The sequence below is a fragment of the Gossypium arboreum genome, chromosome 10 (genome assembly GCF_025698485.1).
Source record: "Gossypium arboreum isolate Shixiya-1 chromosome 10, ASM2569848v2, whole genome shotgun sequence".
Taxonomy (NCBI): Eukaryota; Viridiplantae; Streptophyta; class Magnoliopsida; order Malvales; family Malvaceae; genus Gossypium; species Gossypium arboreum.
The window spans coordinates 34,778,019-34,789,384 of NC_069079.1; the positions used below are offsets into that span (position 1 = coordinate 34,778,019).

Here is an 11,366-nt window from a genome sequence, read left to right on the forward strand (position 1 = left end):
AACAAGATAAAAGATGTTAACGCAGTTCGATTTTCTTACCTCTACGGGACCTTGCCTAGAGAGAATATTCACTATTTTATCACCATGTAGAACAAGTGTGTTCAAGCTCTAACACTCACCAATTTAGACTTCTCACTTTTATACCTAGGATTTAAATATCTCCCCTTGAAAACTTATGACACTTAACCAAACAACAGAATTATTATAAAAGTAATGCACTTTACAAATATGTTTCTCATTGAACAAAATAAGTGATTTCAACTCAGTATATCACATATACACAACTTTGCACACTATATAAGTGTATGAACTTGCTAACGCACTAAATCTTATACGATCAATTATCCTTAGACATAAGGAAAATAAATATTACAAAATCCTTTAAGATAAGTCTTCCTTCAACTAATAATATCTTCTGTTCAATAGGCTTGATTCAATCTTCTCTTTAAATTGAAGGATAGTGATTGTTTTGATCCAATCCCATTTACTCTTCAAGAGTCTTGCCATGGGTAGATTGGATATAAGCATGGGCTGACAATAATCTCAATTTTCCAATGAAATTTTAGTCCAAGCATATTTGTTGCCAAAATTTATCAATCCAAACATGATAGTTTTTCAGAGCAACCAGTGCTAGAGGCAGTTGGCACTGAACAATACACTGATTAATATGAATACATAATTGTCAAAATTCCTAAAAAGTTTCTCAAATAGTTTGATGTGAGATGTCTCCAGTTGGCACTGGACTTGGTATTATGTAAAATTTGCCCTCATAGATGATATTTGTTGGCCCCATATATATGGGACGACCCATCCTAAATTTGCATTGCATATATGCAACTATATCTGTTCATGGATTGAGCTATCTATTCAGATTTGAAGGCTCGTCCGAAATTCGAGAGGGTTTGGACAAAAATATTAGGTTCGAAAAATGGGTTTGGGTAAAAAATTAGGCCTATTTAAAATATGGGTCGGACTCGGGCATGAACATTTAAAGACTAAGCCCGACCTGGCTCGATCTAGCTTGACCCATTTTAAGTTTATAATATTTTATATTATGTAATTTAAAACACATTAAAAAAACTTATATTAAATATATAATACTACTCTAATGTAAACATTAAAAAAATATTAAGATGATTATATAAAAAATTTAATAAATAAAAATTATTAAATTATTAAATATTAAAATAAAAATATAAATATTTTTAAAATTTAAAAAATAATATAAGCGGACTTAAAATAGACTTGAGCTAATCTTTTGCAAATATAGATGAATTTAAATAAAATTTTAGACCTAAATTTCGAGTTGAACCGAATTTAAATAACCATAAAATATGTTAATATAATGCTTAAGCCCAACCTAACCTACATCCATATAAGCAATCATATGCCAAAAATAAATTACTTAATAGACTGTAAACCACTGAAGCATACACAATAACCATGTAATGTCTTTATAATAAAATTATTTAATAGTTATTTTTTAACTTTGCGATGTATATTTTTCTTGTAGAACTCTTAAATTAACACGGATTAGTCATACATCCTATCCAAAAGATGATTGACATTTGTAAGAAATTGTAATCATCTCAACTCAACTTTCCATAGCACATGCATTAAAAAACCATTTCCATTAATAACAAATACAACTTAATCTAGCTTCCAACCTTCAAGGAAAAAGAAATCACCTAACGTCTTAAATTAATCATTAAATGATACTGCATTAATTTCCATTACAATCCGTCAACCACAAAAAAAGTAAATGCAAATGATCATTCATTACATCCAAGCTTTATGCGCGAGACACTGGTAACATAAGATAACTATTAAAACTCATAAAGAAGTTTTTCAAAGGCTTTTATGTGAGAGGTCTCTAAACCAGTTGCCAGTGACAAACTCCCATCGTTAACTGGACTTGGTAGTATGTAAATTTTTCCTTCTTGGACGACATTCCCTGGCCCCATATATATGGGACGACCCCATCCGAAGTCTGCCTCATATATAGGCAACCAGTTCCATGGAACAACAATAAGGTTTGGGCATCCAAAAGTATGCGGTCCTGTAACCAAAGTGTTTAAATCAGACACTTTTTCAATGTAATCAATAGCTGATCTTAAATATTCATATCATTTATCTGATTTAATCGTTCATGGATCCTCTTTATGGTGCCAGTAAACAATTCGGTTTCGAGATCACCAGCTTGAGCAATTAGTGCAGACTTAAAAATTACATTGCCGACGTAGCCTGCTGGGAGCGGAGGATCCAACCTATATCGACCGTCAACTGGAAAATACAGCTTGGTATCTTGATCAGCTGAGAGACCCCTTGCTTTACTTACACAACGCCATATATGTGCTGATAAAGGTTGAGAAGGATGAACGCGAAAGCGGATCGTAAAGTTTGTCAAAGTCGCGGATTTGACTTAGGGCTCTAGATGTTCGGAAAGAAACTTGGATTTTTCTTGACACAACCTGAAACGAAATTAAATCCAAGTTAGATAAAATAATTAAAACAAATAATAAATCAATGATTTAGGAAATGAATAAAGAAGATAAATGGAAAGATAGAACGTGGCGTGTAGAAGTCCTAAGAAGCCTTGGAAACACGAAGAATCCACAACCCCCTTCAAGCGGCTCTAATTTCCCCTCCAAGATAAAAAACCTTGGCAAGAAAAAGTTTGAAGATGATCCCCACAATCTAAAAAGATTGTTAAAACTCTTCTAAAAGAAACTCAAGAGAAATTCTTGAAAAGAAAAAACTCAAAGAGAATTTATTAACTCAAAAGAGAAATAGAATAATAATCAATTGTCCCCTCAGATACAATGCAAAGGCCTATATATAGGCTAGATAAATAAATCTAAATAAAACTCCTAAGTATACTAGAACTCTAATTTAATCTAAACAAGAAGTAGTTTTAAACTAAGCTTTCTTGTTAACATAAAATTCTAAATAACTTAAAATACTTAATAATTATCAAAATTCGGAATAAAATAATAATAAAATAATAAGAGCTAATAAACAAAATATTGTGCTTATATATAATAAAAATTAAGCCTAAAACTTAAGCCCAATATGAAATGTCTAAGCTTGTAAGATCAATTGGGGTTCTTGAAGTGAAATGCTTAAGCTTGTTAGCATTTTCCACATGGGCTTGTCGTCATAGATTGAGAGTTTAGGCCCACAAACATAATTAGTCTCTTCTAATTCATCATTACTCTAGAATTTATTGTCTTGAAACTTCAACTCTTCTTCTTGAATTTTTTTCGTGATAAAGTCTTGAACCACTAAGTTGAGTTTTGACTTTATTTATTTGGATTTGGATCTCGTAATTGGGCCTTGAGGAAAACTAAACTCATCTCTATTATGGCCTTTGAATTGGGTTTGAGTTACTCGTATCATTCCTTCTTCCACAAAAGGATTAGCCTCGAATCGCAATATCAAAAGGAGAAAGGTCGTGACATTAAAAGTGGCACTAACATTATACTCACCGGGAAGGTCGATTTGATATGCATTGTCATTAATGTGCTTAAGTACTTGAAAAGGTCCATCGCCACGTGGGTCCAATTTTGTTTTGCGTTTAGTTGGAAATCGCTCTTTTCGCATGTGGACCCAAACCCGATCCAAGGGCTCAAAGATAATTTGCTTGCGCCTTGTTAGCTTTGTTGGCGTTGTTTCATTTGTTTTGGCGATTCGTTGTCTTGCTTTCGCATGCATGGATTTCACCAATTCAAACTTTCTTCTCACCGTCTAAACTAGAAATGTTTTCTATAGGCAATGGTGCAAGATCAAGTACAGTTAGTGGATTAAAACCATAAACAAGTTCAAATAGGGAATATGCAGTTGTAGAGTGAATAGATCGGTTATATGCAAACTCAACAAATGGCAAATATTCTTCCCAACTTTTAAGGTTCTTACCCACAACAGTTCGTAGTAAAGCACCTAAGACTCGATTGACTACCTCAGTTTGTCCATCTGTTTGGGGGTGACATGTAGTAGAATATAATAATTTAGTACCAAGCTTACCCCATAATACTTTCCAAAAGTGGCTTAGGAACTTTACGTCTCTGTCCGATACAATGGTGCGATGTATCCCATGTAGGCGCACCACCTCTCGAAAGAACAAGTCAGCCACATGTGTAGTATCGTCCGTTTTGTGACAAGGAATAAAGTGAGCCATCTTGGAAAACCTATCAACAACAACAAAGATACTATCTCGACCCTTTTTTGTTCGTGGTAAACCAAGAATGAAATCCATAGATAAGTCTACCCATGGTGAAGAAGGAATCGGTAAAGGAGTATAAAGTCCATGAGGCATTACCTTAGATTTTGCTTGTTTACAAGTAATACAATTAGAACAGACCTTTTCAACGTCCTTTTTCATGTGCGGCCAATAAAAATGTTCATGTAGAATATCTAGTGTTTTGGCGACACCGAAGTGTCCCATGAGGCCTCCACTATGTGCTTCACGAATTAATAACTCTCTCATTGAACATTGTGGAACACATAACCTGTTTAAGCGAAAAAGAAACCCATCTACAAGATAAAACTTGTTAAAGGCACCATTCCCACAATTAGAAAAAACATTTGCAAAATCAATATCATTTAAGTATAAATCTTTTATATGTTCAAACCCTAAGACTTTAGCATTTAATGTAGTTATCAAAGAATATCTACGAGATAAGGCATCAGCAACTACATTTTCTCTACCTATTTTATACTTAATTGTATATGGAAATGTCTCTATGAATTCCACCCATCGAGCGTGTCTCTTTCTTAACTTACCTTGTCCCTTTAACCATTTGAGGGATTCATGATCTGTATGGATAACGAACTCATTTGGCAACAAGTAATGTTGCCAAACTTGTAGAGCTCGGACTAATGCCAACAACTCCTTATCATAAGTTGAGTAGTTTAATTGTGCCTGTCGGTTTTTCACTAAAATATGCAATTGGCCTTTTTCTTGCATCAACACGGCACCAATTTCAATACACAAGCATCACATTCAAGTTCAAAAGTATTAGAAAAATTAGGTAATTTAAGAACCGGATCGAACATAACTTATCCTTTAAAGTTTGAAAAGCCTTTTCTGAACTTCTTCCCATTTAAAACCCACGATTTTTAATAATCTCGATTAATGGAGCAGACAATAGTGGAGAAATCCTTCACAAAGCGTCTATAAAAACTTGCTAAACCATGGAAAGATCTCACCTCGGTAATTGATTTAGGAGTGGGCCATTCTCTAATTGCCTTTACTTTGTCCTCATCGACATGAATACCTTGAGCACTTACTATAAAACCTAAAAGATTAGTTTATCACAACAAAAGTGCATTTATCAAGGTTGGCAAATAATTTTTCAGTTCATGAGAATATCCAAAACCGATTTAACATGAAAAACATGGTCATCTAAAGAAGTTGAGTAAATCAGAATATCATCAAAATATACTACCACAAATTTACCCAAATAAGGTCTCAAAACATGGTTCATCAAGCGCATGAAAGTACTAGGTGCATTAGTCAAACCGAAAGGCATGACTAACCATTCTTATAAACCAAACTTAGTTTTAAATGCTGTTTTCCATTCATCCCCCTCTTTCATTCGAATTTGATGGTAGCCACTTTTTAAATCAATTTTTGTAAAGATACAAGCACTATAAAGTTCATCAAACATATCATCAAGCCTTGGAATAGGATGTCTATACTTAATAGTAATTTGGTTAATTGGTCGACAATCGACGCACATTCTATCGTACCATCTTTCTTTGGCACCGAATTCACAAGCCTTTGCACAAGGACTTAAACTTTCACGAATGTGACCCTTCGCCAAAAGTTCATCTACTTGCTTTTGTAACTCCTTCGTCTCATCGGGATTGCTTCTATAAGCTGGTCGATTTGGAATTGTTGACCCAGGTATTAAGTCAATTTGATGCTCAATACCCCTCAAAGGTGGCAATCCTTTAGGTGCTTCTTCAAAAATATCTTCATATTCCTGTAAAAGAGACATAAAAACACTAGGCAAAGAGTTATGAAGGTTAGTCAAAGATAAACAGTTTTGCCTAAATCGGATAATGATGCAAGTTTGTTTAGTGAGTAAGGCTCGTCGCACATCTTTTCCACTCGCATAAAAATTAGGAACCACTCTTTTTTTCTCATAAGAGGATGCACTCACCATTGGGTCATTATTAATTTGGCTTTTTTCACTAGAGACCTCTTTTCTCTCAGCCTTTTTTGAATTTTGTGTCTTACTTCTCATAACCTCCTTACAAAACTTCATCATGTCGATTTGATCATTGTAAATATCTTTCGGATTCAAAGGGGTGAAAGTGTACTTTTTCCCACGGAAAATAAAAGAATATCGATTTAATTTACCATGATGAATGACATCACGATCGTACTGCCATGGTCTACCAAGTAACAAGTGGGCGGCATGCATGGGAACGACATCACACCAAACATCATCAATGTAAGTCCCAAGTTTAAAAGTGATCAAGCAATTTGTTTTACCACACGGACCTCAACCCTTCGTTAAGCCATTGAAGATGGTATGGTGTAGGTGTTTGCTACATGGCAAAGCAAGAGAATCCACAAGGTAGTCTGCTCACAACGTTAGCACAACTTCCACTATCAATGATAAATGAGCAAAGTGTACCTTTAATCAAACACCTCGAATGGAATATATTACTCCGTTGAAGATCATGATCATCCTTCAATTGGATGTTGAGTGTGCGCCTCACAACTAAACATCGGGGATGAGTTAGTGGTTCCACCAACTCTTCTTCACCATAAAATTTACCGCAATCGTTGACATCATCAATTAATTCGGGCATATCTGGGTCTATTTTATCGGAATCAGAAGTATAATCACCATCTTCTTTGATCAACAAAAGTCTTGTGTTGGCACAATCACGGCTATAGTGCCCACGCCCTTTGCACTTAAAACATTCAATTTCACGAGCTCGTTGTTTTTTTGGTGAAGTAGTAGAAGTGAACTGCTTAGAAGATGAAGAAGAAGGTTTTGTAGGAGCCCCACTTTTCCCCTCAAAAGATTTAGTCTCATCATGTTTTGGCAGCAACTTATTAGTAGCAAAAGGAAATTTCGAATTCTTGAAAGTAGAATTAGAACTCGTACCTCTATAATATTGTGAAGTACTAAATGAACGAGATTGACGTTGTTGAAATTGTCGCTCAATCTCAATTGCCTTGTGTACCGTATCTTCAAGATCAATGTAGGTTTGAAGATCAAGAACATTGGCTATCGAAACATTCAAACCATCTACAAACCGCACCATGGTAGTCTCCTCATCTTCTTGGATATTTGCTCTATACATAAGCATCTCCATCTCTTTAAAGTACTCATCAACAGATCGATTACCTTGAACAAGGCGTTGAAGTCTTCGTTTAATATCCCTATAATAATGAGGTGGGATAAAACGTTTTCGCATGATTTGTGTCAACTGTTCCCATGAATCAACATATCGCTCACGATTCCTTTGGCGGTTCTACACAAGTTGAGTCCACCAACTCAATGCATAATCAGAAAATGCCAATATAGCTAATGGAACTTTCTCCTCCTCCGGACACTTATAACAACGAAACATGATCTCCATTTTATCCTCCCAATCGCAATATGCATCGGATCATACTTTCCTTGGAATGGTGGAATGTTGAACTTTGGTTTAGCGACGGAAGGATGACCTTGATTAGAAATACCCAAAGTTTCATCAATGTGACGATATTCGTGTCTACCGAGATTAGAACGAATCTGAAGTTGTTCATTATCCCTACCATGATCACTATCACGAGCACGAGATCGTCGATTCAAGAAGTCTCCAAACGAGCAACGACTTGAGTGAGCAATTGAATATGATTGGAAAGGCGATTAATGTTCTCTTGTAGTTACATTCGACACGTAGTCAAATTGGCCTCAAATGTATCACGTACCTCGTTCAATTGTTGATGTTGCAATTTTACCATCCCACAATATTCTCCAATGTAACATCTTGTTCTTTGTCATCGATGGTATCTCATCATGGTTTTTACAGCACGAGTGTCACGAGTCATAGTGAAAGCCCGAAAAGCACAACACTTCAAAAGAAAAATTAAGCAAACCTCACCTATATGCACTTAAAAAAATTCTCAATGAGGTAAGAATTAATCTTGTGAGTCTTTTAAAAGTGTCTATATCAATCAATCAAGATGTTTTAGAATCAAACTATCAAAGCAAACCTAATAGCACTATGAGTCCAAAATGTGCTTAGACATCAAAGAATTTTGTTGCACGGATGAAGGAATATGCAACGTGCTTTAACCTACTAACACAAGAAACAAGAAAGTGTTAGAATGCGTAAGGAACAAATAAAAGGAAAACAAATGAATACTTAAAGCTAAGAGTCAATGAAAATTGTTGAAACCGAAAACTCAAAAAGCTGAAGCAACTTGACAAACTTCGTTCAAGGTGTTCCGATTTCCAAAAATCACAAAATTTAAACTGAAGCCTCCTCAAATAATGTAGATTTGATCTGGAAAGTTTCGCACAAAATTCAACCCACGAATTTTTTTTATTTTAGTTTTTTTCAGTATTTTATTTTTGTACTTTTTTTATCACTTTTTTTGTGGGAAATATTTTTATACTTTAAAATAGTACCAAGAAATAAGATACAAAATTTTAGATCATTTGAAAATCGTTTACCCACTAAAAATATTTTTCTAAAAGCGTAGGGTAAAATTTATTTTGAGGTCGTTTTCTAGAAATCGGTTTAAAAAGAACACCTAAAACGCCCAAATCGATACCAAATGATAAAGGTTGAGAAGGATGAACGCGAAAGCGATCGTAAAGTTTGTCAAAGTCATGGATTTGACTTAGGGCTCTAGATGTTAGGAAAGAAACTTGGATTTTCTTGACACAACTCAAAGCGAAATTAAATCCAAGTTAGATAAAATAATTAAAACAAATAATAAATCAAGGATTCAGAAATGAATAAAGAAGATAAATGGAAAGATAGAGCGTTAGCGTGTAGAAGTCCTAAGAAGCCTTGGAAACACGAAGAATCCACAACCCCCTTCAAAAGGCTCTAATTTCCCCTCCAAGATAAAAAACCTTAGCAAGAAAAAGTTTGAAGATGATCCCCACAATCTAAAAAGATTGTTAAAACTCTTCTAAAAGAAACTCAAGAGAAATTCTTGAAAAGAAAAAACTCAAAGAGAATTTATTAACTCAAAAGAGAAATAGAATAATAATCAATTGTCCCCTCAGATACAATGCAAAAGCCTATATATAGGCTAGATAAATAAATCTAAATAAAACTCCTAAGTATACTAGAACTCTAATTTAATCTAAACAAGAAGTAGTTTTAAACTAAACTTTCTTGTTAACATAAAATTCTAAATAACTTAAAATACTTAATAATTATAAAAATTCGGAATAAAATAATAATAAAATAATAAGAGCTAATAAACAAAATATTGTGCTTATATATAATAAAAATTAAGCCTAAAACTTAAACCCAATATGAAATGTCTAAGCTTGTATGATCAATTGGGGTTTTTAAAGTGAAATGCTTAAGCTTGTTAGCATTTTTCACATGGGCTTGTCGTCATTGAGAGTTTAGGCTCACAAATATAATTAGTCTCTTCTAATTACCACCGTTTGCATTTGCAACATTTGCTTTGGCTTTCAGGGTGTTCAATTGATCAGCTGTGAGCTTAAAGGTGGAGACAATGGATGGCTTATGATCATTTGATTGAGATTTTGATGCAGACTTCAATACCGGAGTGGGTCCCGAGCACGAATAAGAGTTCGATCGATGAATGGTGCAATGGCAGGAGACAAGCCCCGTGAGATGTCAGCCCAACTATTGATGAAATGAAGAGCCGCGGTGCCATCTCCTAAAGTATGTTGAAACCCTACTCCAAGACAAACTCCACCGCATTTGAACTTAGTTACCTGGTAAAATATACACAAAATAAATCAACTATTATTATTTAAGTTTTTATATTTGATATCGTTTTTCCGCTGAAATGGTTGCATATTACCTGCAATAATAAGAAGTGGATAAGAAGATATTCCTCCAGAATAGTCGACTTTAGGGACTAAACTTAAAACTTGAGAGTTCTCAGTAAAATCACCAATCAAATGTTCCATAACTGAATTAGTTTCAGCTTCAACGAATAAAACTCCTTCAGCGTTGCATATTATCTCAAGTCTTCCATTTTCATCATACCCCAACCTTCCAGCAATAGGGTAAAATGGGACAAGAATCTTGCTCAAAGCCTCTTTAAGCCTTCGAGTATCAAAGAAATCAGAAGAACCATTTGGCTTATAATAGTATATAGTAGGGACGTGGTATCTTGTCATCACTATATCTAAATTGGAGTTCCATAGACTTCTTTTAGGAGTGGCTTCAGCTGGACGAACAATAGTAGACTCGTTTATAGTAATCTTCATCTATAAATTAGATAACAAAGTCCTTTGTCAGTCACATCATCAAATGAATGGGATGAAAAGGGAGGTTTTGATATCAATGAAAATGAGGTAAGAACATGTATAAACTTCTACTTCTACTGAATGTTTGAAAGATGAAGGATGTTAAACTATAGCAATATAACAGAGACTTCATGAATCAAGAAGAATACATTGAGAAAATTATATCTCTGTACAGTGGCTGCTAACGCTTTTATACATCATAGCAAAGCATACTATCTACAGAGAACAAACGAACAGATTAACTAACAGCTAACTAACAGCTAACAGATTAACTGACTTATCAGTTACTCTGACAAATAGTGATTTTTCTAATTAAAAAAATGGAATGAAACTATGATAGATGAAAAAGAAACATTAGAATATTCATACCATGAAATAGTGTAAACAAGTGTTAGAAGAACAACGGTGTGAAGGGGGAGAATTGAGCAGTTCCTGGCGAAGCCTTCGGGCTTAATTTTTAGATCCAAATTTGTGGTTCATGTTTTCCGGTATTTAATGAAGGAGATAAAAATCACAGTGTCTTGGTACGCATCTTTCCAGCTGGTCTCCATTCCTTAACTCTAAACGTTTTATATTTATTAAAAGAAGTGAACTTTTATATTTGACCCTTCTAGTTTTCTAGAATTTTATAGATACAAAATTATCAATTTTATTTATGTAAAATTCATAAATTTGATAACACTATTAACTATATATTTTTTGGAGAAAAATTATATAGAATATAATAATCATATCATCTTATATGTTTTATTAATTATTTAATATTATTTTAGTATCATCTCCTACTGTACCATAATTTTGTCAATACTTTATGAGAAAAATAAAAACTATTGCAATATTTAATACAAATCTTAAATTACTGTTGTATATAATATTATGTTTCTC

General features: G+C 34.0%; 1 protein-coding gene and 1 long non-coding RNA gene across 4 annotated transcripts; both read right to left on the bottom strand.

Annotated features, from left to right (window-relative positions):
- Positions 1-1,668: 1,668 nt before the first annotated feature.
- LOC128282312 (uncharacterized) lies at positions 1,669-2,915 on the bottom strand. Its single transcript, XR_008272540.1, has 2 exons — positions 2,231-2,915; positions 1,669-2,059 (listed from the first exon to the last, which is right to left on the bottom strand). It is a non-coding gene; the product is annotated as an uncharacterized LOC128282312 (long non-coding RNA).
- A 6,531-nt stretch (positions 2,916-9,446) lies between these two features.
- Positions 9,447-11,052, bottom strand: LOC108459604 (shikimate O-hydroxycinnamoyltransferase-like). 3 transcript variants are annotated; one of them, XM_017759010.2, is made up of 3 exons: positions 10,851-11,052; positions 10,031-10,442; positions 9,447-9,941 (listed from the first exon to the last, which is right to left on the bottom strand). In XM_017759010.2, exons 1-3 carry the CDS (start codon positions 10,851-10,853, stop codon positions 9,934-9,936), a joined length of 423 nt encoding a protein of 140 aa, XP_017614499.1. In that variant the 5' UTR covers positions 10,854-11,052; the 3' UTR covers positions 9,447-9,933. The 3 variants fall into 3 exon arrangements, with proteins under 3 accessions (XP_017614499.1, XP_052876439.1, XP_052876438.1); XM_053020479.1 differs by having other exon boundaries at positions 9,773-9,941; positions 10,124-10,442; XM_053020478.1 differs by having other exon boundaries at positions 9,773-10,030; positions 10,124-10,442.
- Positions 11,053-11,366: the final 314 nt, after the last annotated feature.